At 48.2% G+C, this 18,310-nt stretch overlaps 2 protein-coding genes across 4 annotated transcripts in view; one reads left to right on the top strand and one right to left on the bottom strand.

Annotated features, from left to right (window-relative positions):
- CTNNAL1 (catenin alpha like 1) overlaps positions 1-12,670 on the top strand; it is a 66,872-nt gene extending 54,202 nt beyond the window's left edge. The window contains exons 15-21 of one of the 3 annotated variants that reach the window (XM_082234277.1): positions 7,200-7,248; positions 8,026-8,082; positions 8,233-8,352; positions 9,377-9,460; positions 10,149-11,064; positions 11,101-11,781; positions 12,100-12,670. In XM_082234277.1, the coding sequence (XP_082090403.1) occupies positions 7,200-7,248; positions 8,026-8,082; positions 8,233-8,352; positions 9,377-9,460; positions 10,149-10,319 (481 nt within the window). In that variant the 3' untranslated portion in view covers positions 10,320-11,064; positions 11,101-11,781; positions 12,100-12,670. Of the gene's footprint in view, positions 1-7,199; positions 7,249-8,025; positions 8,083-8,232; positions 8,353-9,376; positions 9,461-10,148; positions 11,782-12,099 lie in introns of those variants that run through there. The other 2 variants (XM_082234276.1, XM_082234278.1) reach the window with 2 other exon arrangements.
- On the bottom strand, positions 12,483-17,949 carry ABITRAM (actin binding transcription modulator). The gene is made up of 6 exons (XM_082234703.1): positions 17,800-17,949; positions 15,181-15,232; positions 14,480-14,609; positions 13,003-13,079; positions 12,858-12,927; positions 12,483-12,767 (listed from the first exon to the last, which is right to left on the bottom strand). The coding sequence occupies exons 1-6, from the start codon at positions 17,855-17,857 to the stop codon at positions 12,639-12,641; spliced, it is 516 nt and encodes a 171-aa protein (XP_082090829.1). The 5' UTR covers positions 17,858-17,949; the 3' UTR covers positions 12,483-12,638.
- Between the last annotated feature and the right edge of the window lie 361 nt (positions 17,950-18,310).

The following is an 18,310-nucleotide window of genomic DNA, read 5'->3' as shown; positions in this document are numbered from 1 at the left end:
GGTTTCATTTCCGAACTGCAGCGTGCAGCTCTACACCTTCTGCCCTAGGTCGGCGAAGACCCATCTGAGTCCCCGCCTCTTGCACACCAGCTTAATACCCTAGCCTTGCTCCACCTCCTTCGCCTCTCCCTACGTCTCTGGGTCCTTCTGCCCCCCTGGGACTCCTCCCTTCTACTCTCCTCTGACGCTGACCCCCCTGATCCTTCCGCTTCCTTTCGGCGGGCTTTGGGACCTGGCTCACTCTCCGGGCTGCTTACTGCTCCAGCTTCCGCTGCATTTGAACTTGGCGCGCGCGCCCAACTCTCTACTTTCCTCTTGACCGTTGCCTCGCTCTCTGAGGAGGGCGTGACCACCCCTGACTCGTGCCCTCCCTCCTGCTGACGGCCTCCGGAACCCGATGCCTGGCTGCCTTCCTCCCTGCTGCTCTCAGTCTTGAGCGTGGGTCCCGACTTCCAGCTGCTGCTCTCTGAATCTCCTCTGTTCCCTTCCTCCTGGGGTGTCCCCCCGGATCCCCCCCTTGCTCTGCTCACTGGGGCTCCCTTTTGGGAGTCCTCTGACTCACTGCTTAGGCTTGGAGATCTCGGGTCGTCATCATCACTCATTCTCCCTTCGGCTTCCTCCCCCTCGCTCTCTGTTTCCACCCTTCTCTGCGTCTCTGCTTCTGAACCCCTGACATCCATCCCCCCCTCGAAGCCCCCCCTTCCCCCCTCCCCGCTGTCAGGTGTGGGTGCTGGGTGCTCCATCATCATGGGAGGGAATGCTGGATACAGGTCGCTCCCCGTGGGTGGCCGCCAACTGAAAACCTCCGAGTCTTCCCCCTCGCGGTCGTCGACGTTGACTTGTTGCTCTTCCATCTCTGTACCGCCGTGCTCGAACCCGAGGTCCTCCCCGAACACGTCCATGTCAGTCTCTGCGTCGGTCGCTCGACCTGGCATCTCCAGCCACTTCCTGCGCCATTGCTCCTCTGGTCGATCGTCCCACCAATACGAGTTGCCTGATGCCGAACCTGCCGGTGAACCTTCTGGGGAACGGGTGCTCCGTGCGGGTTCCCCTTCTGAGTCGAATCCATGGAACGTGCTGGAAGAAAGTGTGGGTGTGAACAACCAGTCGTCGAAGAAGCTCGCTGGCATGGGTTTGTGTGGGAAGAGGGCATGAAACTCGTCCTTGAGCAGGGGTTCCTCCAAAGCGTAGTCTGGTACCCAGCTATTGGCGCTGGCCCGGGTGCCCTCTCTGGCTAAGAGGTATTCGACTCCCTCCTCCCCCCATCTGGAGTCCAAAATCTCCGTGACCTCGTTGATGTGGTCCTGGTGCTTCACCCCCCGCGTCTCCGTCCGTTCCCGGAGCGGACTTGGCGCCGTCCCTGGCTCCTGGAACCTGTGAGGTGCCTTGTAGGGAGTGAGCACCGACCTGTGGAACACCGGATGCATTCTGGAACCCTCCGGCAGCGCCAGTCGGAAGGCTACCGGGTTGATCTGCGCTTCGACTTGGTACGGACCGATCTGCTTGTGCCCCAACTTCTTCTTGGCAAGTGACCTGGTCGGCACTGCGTGGGCTGCCAACCAGACCCAGTCTCCCACTTGGATCACTTCGCCAACCCGCCTGTGCTTGTCAGCTTGCACCTTGTAGGCGTGCTTAGCTAGCTCCAGCTGCCGTCTGAGTTGATCGTGGACCGCCTGCAGCTCTGACGCGAACGCGTCCGCCGTCTGTGGTTCTCCTTCCCCCACTCTCTCCAGTCCCGGGAAGGTTCTGGGATGCCTCCCATTGTTGGCAAAGAACGGTGTCACTCCTGTGGACACGTGCTTCGTGTTGTTGTAAGCGAACTCGGCTAGCGGCAGGTAATCCACCCACGTCGCAGGCTGTTGATTGGCATAGCATCTCAGGTACTGCTGCATGATGGCATTGACCCTCTCTGCTTGCCCGTTGGTCTGCGGGTGTCTTGCTGATGCCAGATTGACCTTGACATTTAGAAAACCCATCAGCTTCTGCCAGAAAGACGAGATGAACTGGCGTCCGCGGTCGGACAGGATAGACCGTGGCAGGCCATGCACTTTGAACACGTGATCTATGAACAGTTTGGCGGTTTGTTCCGCCGTGGCCACCTTCGCACACGGAATGAAATGTGCCATCTTGGTGAACAAGTCCACCACCACTAGCACAGCTGTCTTGCCTCTCGAGCTGGGTAAATCCGTCACAAAGTCCAGGGCCACCCTCTCCCACGGTTCAAACGGCGTTTGCAGCGGTTCTAACAGTCCCGCCGGTGGTCTGTGTACCGGCTTGGCCCTCTGGCAGGTGTCGCACCTCGCGACGTAGTCCGCGACCTCCCCTCTCAGCCTGGGCCACCAGAAGTCTCTCGCGACTAATTCCATCGTTTTCTCTGTGCCAAAGTGACCGGCCGTGGGTGCGTCGTGCAACTGTTGCAGTACCTTGGCGCGAAGGTCGTCTCCTGGTACATAGACAGCCCCTTTGCGTAGGAGCAAGCCGTCCCGCACCTGGAACTCGTCCGTGGTAGCCGTGCCTCTGAGCAGTTCCGCCATCTTGTCTTGTGCGAATGAGTCGTCCCGCAATGCACGTCGCACCGCATCCAGGTCTACTGTAGCTGAGGCACACGCCCACGCCGTCGGTGCGAAGATGTGCATGGCCGCCGCTGGCGTCACCTCTTCTAGGTATTGCGGTTTTCGGGACAGTGCATCCGCCATGATGTTGGTGTCGCCTGGGACGTACTCTATTCGGAAATTGAAGTCAGCAAAGAACTCCGCCCAACGTATCTGCCTCTGGTTCAGGAACTGAGCCGTGCGCCAGTGCTCCAGATTCTTGTGGTCCGTGCAGACCTGCACCGTGTGCTTGGCGCCGATTAGGAAGTGCCTCCACGCCTTGAAAGCTGCATGAATGGCTAGCAACTCCCTGTCCCAGATGGTGTAGTTCTGCTCCGACTTGCTGAGCTTTCTGGAGTAGAACGCTCCCGGCCGCCACACCCCCTGCGGGTCTCGCTGCAGCAGAACAGCTCCCACGGCTCTGTCTGACGCGTCTGTCTCTACCCTCAACGGTTTACTGGGGTCGATATGCAGCAGTTGCTTCTCCGATGCGAAGAGACGCTTGAGCGCTTGAAAGGACTGCTCCGCCTGCTCCGTCCAGATGAATTTCTTTTTTTTGGAGCTGAGCGTGTCCGTAATTGCTGCCGTCTGCATCGCGAACCCCTTGATAAACTTGCGATAGAAGTTGGCGAAGCCGACAAACCGCTGGACCTCCTTCCGGTTGCGCGGGCTCTTCCAATCCAATACCGCACGAACCTTGGTGCTGTCCATGGCTATCCCCTTGTCCGACAACTTGTATCCCAGGAAATCCACCTCCTTCGTGTCGAACTGGCACTTCTCCAGCTTGGCGTACAGTCTATGTTGTTGCAACCTGCTGAGCACCTCCCTCACGTCTCGGTCGTGAGCTTGCTGCGAGTCCGAGAAAATCAGGATGTCATCCAGGAAGCAGACGCATGTCTTGTAGAGGAGTCCCTCCAACACGTGATGCATAAAAGCTTGAAAACAGTGAGAGCCATTTTGTAATCCAAAGGGCATAACCCTGTACTCGTAGGTGCCCAGCGGTGTGAACATGGCCGTCTTCCACTCATCGCCCTCCCGCATGCGGATGAGATTGTACGCCCCTCGTAGGTCCAACTTGGTGAACACGCGTCCCTTGCGCACCGTCGCGAGGAGGTCGTCAATCCTGGGCATGGGGTAATCAGACGGTTTGGTCATCTGGTTCAAAAGGCGGTAGTCCACAACGAGTCTTTTTTGGGGCGTGTCTTTCTTTTTCACGAAGAAAACGGGACTGCCCCCCACTGCCTTGGACTCTCTGATGAAGCCACGCTCCAGGTTATGCTCGATGAACTGTTTGAGTTCCTGCATTTCATCTTCAGACATGGAGTATAGCCGCCCCTTCGGCAGCGTCGCCCCCGGTAGGAGGTCAATCTTGCAGTCATATGGCCGGTGAGGGGGTAGCTTGTCCGCCTCCTTCTCGCAGAAGACCTCCAAAAAGTTCGCGTATTTGTGGGGGACCGCTTGCAACGTTCCCAACTGCAGTTGTGATTCCTCCTCCTCTCCCTCCCGTCGGGGCAGGATGCAGTGTTCTGCGCAATAAGAGGAGCCGAAGATCAGTTGTCTCTGGTACCAAGCCAGTGTCGGACTGTGCCTGTCCAGCCAACTCATGCCCAACACAATGGGCGTGTCCGACAGTTGGGTGACATTAAAACTGATGACTTCCCTGTGGTTGCCAAGGCGCATCACCATTGGTGGCGTCTGCTTCACCACCTGCCCTCCTAGCAACTCTCTGCCATCCACTGTGACGACTTGCAGGGGCAGAGTGGCAGGCAATAGCTGTATAGCGTGCTGCTCCACAAAGCTCTGCGCTATAAAGTCTGCGTTGCTTCCAGAATCCACAGAAAGCGGCACTTCGATAGTGACGCCGTTGGGTAGCTGGAGAGACGCTGTGAGCTGCACCACTGGTTTGGGTGGGAGGGGATCCGTGGGTTGCAATATCGCTGGGGGCTGCTTCACAGATGCGTCTGGCTGGGCCCCAGTGCCTCCGTCTCCAGCCAGACATCGTCGTTTCCCTGCTGTGGTTCTCCTTGCTGCGTTGCTGCAGTCACCATTGCTGAGGCTGCAGTGTGCTTGTGGAGCCTCCGGGGACACTCCTTCGCCAAATGGCCTGGATCCTCGCAGATGTAACACTTCCTGTTCCCTCTAGGAGGCTTCGCTTTCACTGCTGCCGGTGCTAGGGCTCTGGCTGCTGACTGAGCCCTTGCACCTCCAACCTCCATCGGTTCCCCTCCCCCTCCTGGCGGAGGTGTGGATTGCGCACGCGCTGCTTCCCTCGGAACGAAAGAGAAACTTCTCGCTGCTTCGCGCCCTCCACGTCCTTCATCTCTGCACCATGGACGTTCTTCCAGCCTCACCCCCACAGTCAGCGCCCTTTGGACCACCTCCTGCGTGCTTCGGGGCCTCTCCCCCCTTGCAATTTCATCCTTAACCGCAGAACTTAGACCCTCCCAGAAGAGGTCTCTGACAGGGGGCGAATCCCGATCCCATTCTAAAGCACTGACCAGCGCAAAAAATCGGGCGTGATACTGCCGGACGCTCGCCCTCCCTTGTTTTAGTCCATGAATCTCCCGTCTGGCAAGATCCACATCAATAGTAGACAAAAAACACGCATCCATCGCTTTGATAAAGGCATCTGCATTCTGAAGCGCCGGATCTTTATCCCTCCACAAATTGCGCAGCCAGGCTTTGGCATCCCCATGCAAATGGGACAATATGAACCCCACCTTCTCTTCCTCATCTCTAAAGTCTTTTGCCAGCAGTTGCAGTGCGCACATTACGTCTGCTCTAAAATTAGGGTACTGTTGCAAAGTCCCATCGAAGTGAGCCACAAGCCCTCCTGCTCTCCGTGCCAATCCCACGCCCTCCGGTCTGGGTCCCGGTTGCCCTTGCTTAACAAGCATTTCAAACCTGGCGTGTAGGTCTCTGTAGGCGGCTGTAGTCTCCTCCTCCCGTTTCTTGGAAGCCAATACCTCTGAGGACAACTGGGTCACTGCCTCTTGCAGCGCGGAGATCCTCTGTTCTTCCGTCATCTTGCTAACCTTTGTGAGCTTGCTTACAGACACCCCTCTTCCTCCCCTAGCGGCTTCTGCTCCCGCTGCGAGGTTTCAGGTTTCTGAAGCTTTGAAGAGATGGGTCTTACTGTCAGAGCTGCTACCAGGTCCCAGCTCACATAGGACCACGCCACACAGCGTCCACTTTAAAAGAGTCTTTATTGAGTTACAGGTTTCATTTCCGAACTGCAGCGTGCAGCTCTACACCTTCTGCCCTAGGTCGGCGAAGACCCATCTGAGTCCCCGCCTCTTGCACACCAGCTTAATACCCTAGCCTTGCTCCACCTCCTTCGCCTCTCCCTACGTCTCTGGGTCCTTCTGCCCCCCTGGGACTCCTCCCTTCTACTCTCCTCTGACGCTGACCCCCCTGATCCTTCCGCTTCCTTTCGGCGGGCTTTGGGACCTGGCTCACTCTCCGGGCTGCTTACTGCTCCAGCTTCCGCTGCATTTGAACTTGGCGCGCGCGCCCAACTCTCTACTTTCCTCTTGACCGTTGCCTCGCTCTCTGAGGAGGGCGTGACCACCCCTGACTCGTGCCCTCCCTCCTGCTGACGGCCTCCGGAACCCGATGCCTGGCTGCCTTCCTCCCTGCTGCTCTCAGTCTTGAGCGTGGGTCCCGACTTCCAGCTGCTGCTCTCTGAATCTCCTCTGTTCCCTTCCTCCTGGGGTGTCCCCCCGGATCCCCCCCTTGCTCTGCTCACTGGGGCTCCCTTTTGGGAGTCCTCTGACTCACTGCTTAGGCTTGGAGATCTCGGGTCGTCATCATCACTCATTCTCCCTTCGGCTTCCTCCCCCTCGCTCTCTGTTTCCACCCTTCTCTGCGTCTCTGCTTCTGAACCCCTGACAGATATTTATTGAGAAAAATTTTTGAATATAAGAAAAAATGAAAAATAAACATACAAAATAATAAGCAGTTAAAAACACACATTAATTTTCAATAACATAACTTCCATACCTTTATTTCCTCCAACCTCCTCATACTTCCCTTCTTTGTATTCCAGTTCAGTTTGTTAGTTCAGCAAATCCTTACCATAAAATTTTTACCCATTTATAATCCTTTTTTTCATACCTCCTAAAGCATTACAGCTGGAAACCGCTTAATTTCTATCCAACATCTTTCTAACATTCATTAATTTTACAATATTTCTTTAAGTAGTCTTTAAATTCAAAGATAGCTCGTTCTCATGTCGCGAGGGATGTTTTAATAAAAAAAATCACTGTGCTCCTGTATCTTCAGCCAAAGCGATGCCCAAGTCTGGAGCAGAACCGAGAGATTGAGCTGTTCTCTCCTTGGCAGAGCCTTTTCTGGACCACTCAAGCACAGATAGAGAAACTCCAGAAGTTGTCCGACTTGCAGCTCCAATCAGTCCCAGCCAGGAATAGTGAGAGTTGCAATCCAACACCTGGAGGAGCACAAGTCGCCCACCTCTGCACAAAATCTTCAGCTTCTCTGCCCCAGCCCTCCAGAGCCCTAATCACAGGGCTTTGTAGATTAAACTGTCTTTAGTGTGTTGGATTTGTTATTATCATTATTATTTCTCTCTCTCTCTCTTTTCTTTAGAGGGGAAGGGCTGCTGAAAACCACCCAGGATTTATTTCAGCAGTCGGAGGTAATGAACAACCAAAAGAGAGTTCGCAAACTACTTTCAAGATGCTGTCAGCAAAATGTTTTAATTAATTCCTGGAACAACGTGAGGTTCTGTTAGCAAAAACACCGAGCAATTAAATCATGGGGCTTTTGGGTTGCCTAATGAATATAGCACTTTTTGTCTAGGTTAATATTTTCCCTAAACCTTATTCCTCTTAGGTATCATTTATAGGTGGGGGAAATCTAATAAGTACATTTGTATGTATCTTGAGGGTTTTTTGTTTTTTTAAAAAAGGGTCTCCATATATGTGAACTGTGTATTGATTGTAATTTTGGGAGCGGAGAAGAGAAGGGCTTGCTTCATTCACCCCCAAGTTGATTTTTAATCTTTCCTCCCAGTTTTATTCTGGTGGGAGACAGTAAGAATATTGCTGTGTTGCCTCCCATATATATCATTCAAACTGTGGACATCTGATCCTGGATATACCTGTGCCTCCGTTTCTCTTTCGGAGCAGGTCTTTTCGAGTCTGCAGGTCAGGATAGGCTACAAGGAAAAGGGAGGGGACTGCAGACAGCCAGTGGATGTATTATTAAATACACACACACACTCTTACACCAGTGTATTTATTTTAAGTGGGCTGTCTCTCTTAAACAACAGTATTTTAAAGTGTATTCCTTTTGAGCTGCATTTGACTTGTTCAACAGGTTTCCAGGCCTGTTGTTGAGAGTAGGACCTCCCCTCATCTCTTGTGTTGACTGTTTTTTAGGTTTGCATTTAACTTTCCCCCTTCTGTCTTAGGCCTTTGCTGCAGAAGGACTTAAGCTCGCCTCGGCTCTCCTTGCGTTTTCTAATCAGGTACTGTACAAATTCCAAATATGAAAAGAAGTTGCGTTTAAAAATTTATGTTCTTGATGCTTCCGTGCCTGGTTTCTAGCCTTTTCCCCTTATATAAATTCCATCGTGTTTAGCTCTCCTATCTTAGAGGCATCTATGTGTTCGTTTCAGCTGGAAGATGATGACAAGCCATTGGTTCTACAGGAGATTGACAAAATGGTCCCTGCTTATCAGCAGCTTCAGGTAACAGCCAAAACCCCTGTTCAGGGCAAAACTGCAACTTTCACAAAGGTAAGCTTCTAAATAAATTTTAAACACAGTTTTGCCAAATGAACTTGCTCTTTCAATCTTCTCTCTTTTTTGTAGTCGAAGGAAGGAAACCTAGTGTTAGTCATGCTGAGAGTAGACTCAGTGAAATCAGTAAGCCTGCTTTGAGTATGACTAATGTTGAGGATCACACATATTATTTAGCTGTGTGTATTGAATAGAGCAGGCAGAGGTGGTATGGTGCTATTATGTCGCTAAAATTAGCCAGGTCTCAACTTGGGAGGCCATTTTACAATTATACGGTGATGCTTAAAAACAAATCGTAGCCAAACAGGTCTTCTGGAAACAAATGTGGTGCTCCAAAAAGTTCCCTTGTTCCAACAAAGAAATAGGGGTCCCAGATTTTTAAAAAGCAAGGACAAATCTTGTTATGCTATCAGCACCTTGTAGAATGTATGCTCAGGCCTGTTTTTAAAGCATGTCTAATGTAACACAGATACCATGAATTGTCTTCTTTTTAAGCTCACTACAAAGTATTCAGCATATTGCTTGCTTCCCAACCCTAAAGAAAACAAAGATGCCTGTTTTCCTTTCTCAAAAGTAATAATAAATGGTGGGCTGTCTTAAATTTGTGCATTTTTTAAAAGAGAGAGGTTACCTTTTTAAGGACTCTCCAAAAACAATACAAAAATCACCTTTAAGGCATTGAAAAAATGTAACAGGTTCATTGCTTGAAAGCCAGACAGCTAGTTCTTTGATCAAAGCCTTTCAATCCAATTCAATCCTGCAAGAGAGCAGTTTAAGAGAGTTGGGACCATGCAAGTGTGCTATTGTGTCTTCATGTGATTCTTGTTCCTTTAATTAAGCCTTGTGCAGGAAAACTTCCTACCGGATTGCGCTCGTTATCCTTAAAAGGTGACGGTGGAGGGAAGAAATCGTAGTGGAGTTTGAGCCACTAATAAATGTGTTTGATAAAAGTGCGAAAGTAATTTTCACAGGTGGCATTTCGTGAACTTTTTTGTGATGCCCAGATTTACTCTGTGTTTAGGTGGACGCGTGCATTCACAAAGCAAAGTATATTCTCGATCTGCTGGCCCACATTCTTCCGCTTAGCTGCAGGTTACTAAGAAAGGTGAGTGGGCATGCACACATCATCTAAATGTAATAATAATAATAATTTTTATTTATACCCCACCCTCCCCAGCCAAGGCCGGGCTCAGAGCGGCTTACAAGCAATAATAAAAACAACTTGAATGATTACAACTTAAAAACAAAATTAAAATACAACATAAAAATATTAAAATGTAGCCTCATCGCAGGAGGAGAGGAAAAAAGAAAGAGAGGGAGGGAATCAAATTGGCTCCAAGCCAAAGGCCCTGTGGAAAGAAATCAGATCCTGCAGGGCCCTGGTCTCATGAGGCAGAGCGTTCCACCAGGCTGCCAGAGTTGAAAAGGCCCTGGCTCTGGTTGAAGCCAATCTAACTTCCTTAGGGCCCGGGACCACTAGGGTGTTGCTATTTATGGACCTTGAGGCTCTCCGTGGGGCATACCGGGAGAGGCGGTCCCGTAGGTACGAGGGTCCTTTGTCGTGAAGGCCTTTAAAGGTTAAAACCAGCACCTTAAATCTGACCCTGTACTCCACCGGGAGCCAGTGCAGCTGGAAAAGCACTGGGTGAATATGCTCCCATGGCAGAGACCCCGTGAGGAGCCTCGCTGCAGCATTCTGCACCCGCTGGAGTTTCTGGGACAGCTTCAAGGGCAAAATGAACCCATTTCTGGATGGAGCAACAACTTGTATTTATAAATTACGTTTATTGCAGCACAGAGGAGGAAATGACTATCTTAGAGCCCATCATCCCTGGAGAGAAAATGGCCTGCAGACCGTAGCAAGAGAAAGCGGTGGCCTGGCTGGGAGAGCAGACTCCTTTGGGATAAAATGCTTGGAACAACACGTCGCATACCTCAGTGTTTTGGAGAACAAACCGTTCTAAGGCGCTTTTTGGGAACAAAAAGATTTCCATATGAGAGTTTGTACACTAAGCCTCTCCTAATTGCTTTCTTTTGAGAAAGGTGAAACCCGGATAGAAAAAGCTCTTGTAACCTTTTCACATCTAATAGATGTCATGGTACTTGGCAGTTAACAAAAGCAACACACAGCTTTAAATGGCTGCATATTTTTGTAAAATGAATACGTTTTTTGTTCACTATTAATATGTACCGCTATTTTTGTAATCCCGTGCATTTATGAATGTCTTACTCTACAACCCCAAAGATGCTGCTATAGATCTTTATGCACATGAACTGGATAGTCTTTTGATATGCTACATGGGGTGGGCGGACCAATACTGGTATTTTGTTGTTTGTTTAACAGTCACCACTAAGGACCCTGGTCTGAAAATAGGTATTGTGGAAGAGTGTTTTTGAAAAGGGAGTAACGGATGGGACTAGGATCTATCCCCCTTCCTCCTAAAGTGACCTGCAAACAGGTTCTGTTGCCACAGGTCCCACTTTTACCTTGAGAGGAAGGGAAAGAGGCAGGCATAGTGTCTTTAGGGGCAAGATTTGGTCCCAAGGTCTCCAAGCTGCTGTTTCTTCTGAAAGCATTTGTTAGCTACAAGAAAGCTTTAAGGATAAAAGCCTTCTGAAAACCTCACTTTTTAAAAAAGAACACCACCAAATTTACCAACTTACAAAGCTAAAAATAAAGGTTTTTGTTAGCGCTGATGAAGCCAACTAGTTAAGAGCTTGTGTTTGTCTTGTTTGTTTTTATAGTACGCTCACACAGTCAGTAAAATTTGTGTCGTATGCTCTAAGCTATTTTATCAGAAATATCTCCCAGGGAGATTTCCCTCCCTAGTGAGTGAGCTTAGGACTGCAGCTTTAAGTGTAAAATTTTATCCCTCAGTTTTAGGTAGCTAACAAAGGTTATATAATTCCACTTGGAAGTAAGTTGTAGCTGTTAAAACCAGTCACTACAAAGAGGGCATTACTTGTTTTGTAGAAACTAAACATTCTTCATTCTTGTTTGAGATGTATATATGTATGTTTGCTGTAGTTATTGAAGTGCTCTGGTCTGAAGTCTCGCTATTATTCAACCCCTATTTAGAGAGTCCTGCAAGCCTGAGAAACTTAGGCAATGACTGATGTGGCTGTGGTTAATTTCTCCTTTTTATTCTCTTACCTTAGGATAAAAATTAGACATTTAATGGCAAAAAGAGAATTCCCAATCTCATTACTTTGCACATTACTCTGATGTGCAAAGTATGGAATAAGGGCTTCCCCGCCATCTATTTTCTGTCCTTGTCACCTGCTTGCCTCTTTTCTTCTGCAACGCCAGTCCTATCCCAAACTCTCAATGGAGGCAAAAAGCTGGCTGTGTAGAAAAGGGGCAAGTGAGGAGAAAGGTTAAGCATCCTACTCAAATTACCATGTGACTGAAAAGGCCATACAGTGGTGCCTCGCAAGACGAAAAGAATCCGTTCTGTGATTCTCTTCGTCTAGCGGGTTTTTCGTCTTGCGAAGCAAGCCCATTGAAGGATTAGTGGATTAGCGCTATTAGCGGCTTATCTGCTGATCGGATCAGCTGATAAGCGGCTTAGAAAAAGAGGGGGAAGGGGGGAAAAGCAGCAGGAACTCGCAAGACATTGTCGTCTTGCGAAGCAAGCCCATAGGAAATTCGTTTTGCGAAGCACCTCCAAAACGGAAAACTCTTTCGTCTAGCGAGTTTTCCATCTTGCGAGGCATTCGTCTTGCGGGGCACCACTGTATTAGCTAGTGAGTGTCTAGTTATTGCATTAGCTACCATCCACAATATTTCGCTCAGGTGTACATTTCAACATTAAACTCTTCCAAATAACAAACTTGTTAATGGTAGATAGATGCCACTCTGTCAAGATTTAGTCTTCACTTCATAAAGTAGAGGGTGAAATGATAAACTATAGGTAAACAAAACTTCTGTTGATACTGGAAACACGGTTGTCTTTTGGCAATCCCCCTTTAAATGCCACAGTCAAAATTAAGTTCTCTTGAAGTTCCACTGATATCACTGGAGATTTAAGTACTAAGTTGACAGTTTGTTAATAAAAGAACCTTCAAAGTGCTTTTTGTAAAAAATTGCTTGCTTGCGCTGAAAAAAGAACAAATTCTCAGACCTGTTGCTATTTGAAATTCAAAGCGTTTTTATTCAGTTCTCCTTTCCGCGTTAAGTACGAAAGCGGAGAAGTCACTTTATTGTGGGGTATACTGGAAGCAGTCTCGCTCAGTTCATGCGACTGCTAGTAAAATGATGAGTTCTCATTCTGTGCATCTTATCAAGAAACGGAATTAAAGCGTTTTGACAGAACATCTTCGTATTCTTTCCTCGTCAAAAGTCCCTGAGTTATGCTTTTACTTTCTTCAAACTTTGGCAATACAACTGCTATGTACCCATCTGTGGAAGGCTAGAGGGGAAAACATGAGAAGTGAGACAAAAAGTAAGAGAGAGAATGCAGAAGGAAGAGAAGGGCTAAGAGCTAGCTTAAAATTCTGACCTTGGCTTGCAGCAGAGGTGGACTGTCCAGAATGTTTTCATTCACCTCTATCAATTTCCCTCTTATACAGCTGCAAAGAATTTCCAGTTTAGTAAACTCTCGAATGGTAGAAGCAACGCAAGGTAAACAAAACTCTCCTGCTTACCTATATATGGTATACTCTTCTCCATCTGAGCAGAAAACTCGGCACAAAGGGGAAAGTTCTGTTAGGAACTGAGCACCCTGGGGAGAAACAGAGGTTATACAAATTAAGACTCTGAGAAAAGGAAACTCTGCAATAGCCTGACAGCTTTCATTGCCAGCAGTAAAAGTCCAGGGGCCTTGTTTTATTGTTCTGAACAAAAAGCTTCTAAATTAAGCAAGATGCCGTTTCCTTCCTTAATGTGGACAAAACTGATAGGCATTAGATTCTGAATGCCAGGAAACCCATGTTCAGATCCAGGGTCCTTTATAAAACCCATTAGGCTGCCAGTATAAACTTACATCTGTTGTAACCTGACATTAAGCCTTTGGGATGAGGAGGAATGATAGCATGATTTTTGCTGAGGACGCCCTTCTCCTTCAGAGAAATGCTTACAGTGGTGCCCAAGGCAATTGACACCAGGATTAGAAATGGGGGGGGGGCGTCTTCTGTGGTCTCTGCAAGCAACTTGTGGTTCATGGAGACAGTAGACAAAACAGCAATGGATGTGTCTCATTCCTTGTACAGTATGCTGCATTCTGGCTCCAGAGATTCAGAGATTTTCACACACACCCCTCTCAAGATAAGCAGAAGACATCATCACACTTCAAGGACAAAGTCTAGCCAGGCCAAAACAAGTGAAGTTGAAACAGAGCAGGACGGGTGGAGGATGTGGTTTGGAGAGGGTTTTGTGAGAAGATAGGGAGGTTTAGAGCATGGGTAGGCAAATTAAGACCCGGGGGCGCGATCCGGCTCAATCGCCTTCTAAATCCGGCCTGCAGACGGTCCGGGAATCAGCGTATTTTTACATAAGTAGAATGTGTCCTTTTATTGAAAATGCATCTCTGGGTTATTTGTGGGGCATAGGAATTCGTTCATTTTCTTCTTCTTTTTTCAAAATATAGTCCAGCCCCCACAAGGTCTGAGGGACAGTGGACTGGCACCCTGCTGGAAAAGTTTGCTCTAGGCCCTGACTTTGTTTCAGTAAACCTGAACTGGCATTTAGTAACTGGCAGACTGGCCTCCCTCCTTAGTGGTAAGGTAATGCCTCAGACTATTCTTGTTTTCCTTCTAGCAAGAATATGGGAGGGAATTCAAGTATGATGGATCATACCGACAGGCAGAGACCCTCTTCTTAATGCAATCTAATCTTCCCTAAGTCAGAAGAGGAAGCAAGCCGCGCAGGTCACTAGGAAAAGGGGGAAGATGGGCTTCTATCAAACAAAATAGCTTCATAAATACATTTGCCAACAACAGACACATACTATTTTAGTCTATATCATGTTAACCCCTCTGTAAATACCAATAGGCCCCTTACAGATAACAATATTTTAAAAATTGTTCCTCCTCTAAGTCCAGCAGAATCGGTGTTTTTTTTAAAAAAAGAATTCTTACTAGACAATCACACTAAAGCCAAGTTAAAAAATGGAATGAGACATACCCGTTTAGACTTCCCAGAAACTTTATTTTGCAGCCTGCTGCAGTTGGCACTGATCTGGTAACTAATCCTCTCAATGGATTTTCCTTTTTGAAGAAGAGGGTGAGCCTCTGCGAGAGTGACAACACAGATTCTACAAGAAAAGAGGTTCGAACAATGAACTGCTTGGACTTCTCTAGAGCTAACTGCTAGGGAAATTGCTGAATACAGTAAATTATGTTACTTTGGGAAGCCCCGCTTTATTATGGATGAGTTACTTTGACGAAGCCAGAAGCCGCCTCAAAACAGTTTTCCAAAAGTACAAAAAAATAACCAGTACAAAAATTAGGTAGGGAAACATTTTAAAGTTACAGGGTGTATCCAGCTAAATTAAGCTGCAAAAATTCTTATGTGTAGTAAACCTATCACTTTTGTTCATGAGAGCAAGGCCTAAAAGGCCTCAATCCAGCGCTGGCTGAGAATAAGTAAGTTAATGCACATTTTATTTAAAACAATACAAGGTAGATCAATTGCACCATCCCTTAGATGTGCGCCTGACTGCAGCTAATCTCAACTGACTCAATGTTGAGGCAAGAATCTCTTAATAAGTAAGAGCTATTGAGCAAATCCTGTGCTCACTTACTTGGAGTGACCCCCCCCCCCCCACTGAACACAAAAGCCGTTCCAAGTTAACATGTAAATAAATGGGCTGCAAAAAGGCTTACCTGTTAGAATGCTGCAATATGCAATGGTCCTCACATGGATTACCTTTGACATCTGTGGAGGAGGGAGTTAACCATCAAATAAATAACTTTCCAGACCAAAAAAAACATGCAGAGATGAGGTTGGGTGAAATTTGTTGAAATTATGTAAACACAGTTCTTGGCCCAAGAAGCTGACCGTTTTTGTTTCTTATAGCAGGGGAGGCAACAACAACAACAACAAGGAAGTGTGGAAAGGCTAAAGCCTGGTTGAGAGGGGATTAACTGCAAGAAATGCAGTTGCAAACCTTTTGCTTTTAATTTTATAAAACGTATAATTTATTTAAAAAATGACTGTTAAAAAACAACAACCTCAAAGCGATTTACCAATGGTAAAACAGTAAAATCAAGAAAAATTCACAACCGAACTTTAAAACATAGAAAAGCTAAAACACTAAAACATTAAAATTACTGCAACCTCGTAAGCATCTGGGTAGTCCCAAAAAGGAATGCTCTTAGGTGCCAAAAAGTTTTTCAGTTCAATAAGCAGAGAGTTCCAAAGTGTACGCACTGCCACACTAAAGTTCTTGCAAACACGGAATGGGCATTAGGCGTCTTATATTGTTTTTAATGCTGCAACCTGCCCTGGGATCAGTAACATAATGGGAATCATGGGATCACAATGTAAGTCTTCATTTCAGAGTAAAAGGGATTGGCCTTGGAAGAGGTGGGTCTGGATGAGGCCAGCCCAAGGCTATGTGCTGCCGCAGTTCCAATTACATAAATTACTATTCCAATTAATGGAGTCTCCTTCTTTGGTGGTCTTTAAGTAGAGGCTTGACAACCATATGTCAGGAGTGCTCTGATGGTGTTTCCTGCTTGGCAGGGGGTTGGACTCGATGGCCCTTGTGCTCTCTTCCAACTCTATGATTCTATGATTCTATTCCTATTCAGTAAATTTGTTAGCCACTTTCTCTTGCCGGAGGCAACCCAAAATGACTTAGAAAATCAGAGAGTGAGTCAGTTACTACTGGACTAGTGTGCATATGTGTCTATGCATCCTGTAAAGCAGGGATGGGGGACTTTCAGTCCTCCAGATGTTGGGAGTGGAACTCTATCATATGGTGCAGCAGTGCCTGAACTCTGGAACTCCCTGCCTGTTGAGATGGAGCCAGGCATCTTTGCTGCATAGCCTTTTTGCTGCCTGCTTAAAAACACCCCCCTTTAAGGCAATCCTATCCAGATGCTAAAGGACGTGGGTGGCGCTGTGGGTTAAACCACAGAGCCTAGGGCTTGCTGATCAGAAGATCGGCGGTTCGAATCCCCGCGACGGGGTGAGCTTCCATTGCTCAGTCCCTGCTCCTGCCCACCTAGCAGTTCAAAAGCACGTCAAAGTGCAAGTAGATAAATAGGTACTGCTCCAGCGGGAAGGTAAACGGCGTTTCCGTGCGCTGCTCTGGTTCACCAGAAATGGCTTAGTCATGCTGGCCACATGACCCGGAAGCTGTACGCCGGTTCCCTCGGCCAAGAAAACAAGATAAGTGCCGCAACCCCAGAGTCGGCCACGACTGGACCTAGTGGTCAGGTGTCCCTATACCTTTATCCAGATGCTTAGAGAAATGGGACAATCTTCATGCCGTTTAACTTTTGTCATGTCTTAAAGTAGGGTTGTGGGTTTTCCCTGGTTTCATTGCTCTTTCTGTAAACTGCTTTGAGGTTGGGGTTTTTTTTAACAATCAAGCAGCAAACACATTTTATGAAACAACCAACCACCAGTCGCCCCTGTTGCGCATTTGCAAAAGCTTGGTGGTTTAGCCTGGCAAGCACCTACACTTTTGGAATTCCCTGCCTATTGAGCTCAAGCAGGCCTGCTTAGAAAAATCCATTTAGGCAAGCCTAGGACTTGCTGATCAGAAGGTCAGCGGTTCAAATCCCCGCGATGGGGTGAGCTCCCGTTGCTTGGTCTCTGCTCCTCCCAACCTAGCAGTTCGAAAGCACACCAAGTGCAAGTAGTTAAATAGGTACCACTCTGGTAGGAAGGTAAACGGCGTTTCCGTGTGCTGCTCTGGTTCGCCAGAAGCGGCTAAGTCATGCTGGCCACATGACTGGGAAGCTGTACACCGGCTCCCTCGGCCAATAAAGCGAGATGAGCGCCACAACCCCAGAGTCGGTCATGACTGGACCTAATGGTCAGGGGACCCTTTACCTTTTACCCAAGATGCTTCAATCAAGGCAGTTTTGATCTATTTTTGTATTTTAACTTTTCCATGCTTTAAAGCAGGGCTTACCATTTTTTCTCGATTTTATTGTTCCGTCTTTTTGCTTTGGAGGGGCTTCCCCCCCCCCCAATCAAGCGGGGTTTCATAAATTTTAAATAAACCCCCACCAGCACCCCTTATAATGTCTGCAAATTCGACCCCCAAACCCCATCTCTGTTGCAAACCCTCCTTCGCGCCGGATCCATATTTTATCTTTTTGCAAACCGCTCTGAGCTTTGTTTTGTTTTTTTGCAATCAAGAGGGGTTTCATAAATTTCAAATAAAAATCCCACCATCCCCAACCAGCAGCCCGGAGAAAAGGCCGCTCGGGGAGCCATCGCCCCGAGACAGAGCTTCCGCGGCGCTTCTGCTGTTGCAACTTTACCGGGTTTGTACCAGCGGGTGAAGTAGCGCTCCGTCACGCCGGGCGCCGCAGCCGCCATTGGCAAGAGCGCAAGGGAAACGAATCTGCAGAGACGGTTCACCTTTAGGACCGCGCGGACGTCGCGCGCCGAGGCGGGAGCGGAGGGGGCGGAGCCAAGCGCGGCAACCCGGAACCGCCTCGCGCCCGGGCATCCCCCGGCAGAGATTGGAAAAAAGTATAGATCAATGCATCCATAAGGAGCTTCCGGGTTCGCATCTGCCAGATTTCCCCATGGAGTTGATTATTTTTTTAAAAAATCGGGATTTTAGCGTCGCTGCAGTCAGGCAGAAGCTAGGCCACACTCAAGCTGGTGCACGCTTTTCCTAGCCCTATATTTCGCGAGAAATGTTCGTGGGAGGGGAAATAATAAACCTCCGGCAATGCTACATTTTTAACGCCAAATGCAGACCGTTCTGAATTGTGGCCGAGAAATAAATAGCTTACCAACAGCCTTGCAGTGCAGTCCGTTATC

The sequence above is a fragment of the Podarcis vaucheri genome (genome assembly GCF_965113315.1).
Source record: "Podarcis vaucheri genome assembly, chromosome: 8".
Classification (NCBI taxonomy): Eukaryota; Metazoa; Chordata; class Lepidosauria; order Squamata; family Lacertidae; genus Podarcis; species Podarcis vaucheri.
Note: the sequence above shows the minus strand (reverse complement) of the source record. Positions and strands in the feature narration are given on the sequence as shown.

What these genes read in the sequence shown, in the direction of transcription:
- ABITRAM (XM_082234703.1), bottom strand. Translation starts at nt 17,857, where the DNA reads ATGGCGGCTGCGGCGCCCGGCGTGACGGAGCGCTACTTCACCCGCTGG. An exon ending in CACCCGCTGGTACAAACCCG is followed by an intron (nt 15,233 to 17,799) that starts GTAAAGTTGCAA and finishes CCTCCTCCACAG; the next exon opens with ATGTCAAAGGTAATCCATGT. An exon ending in TTTCTGGGAAGTCTAAACGG is followed by an intron (nt 13,080 to 14,479) that starts GTATGTCTCATT and finishes GTTTCTCCCCAG; the next exon opens with GGTGCTCAGTTCCTAACAGA.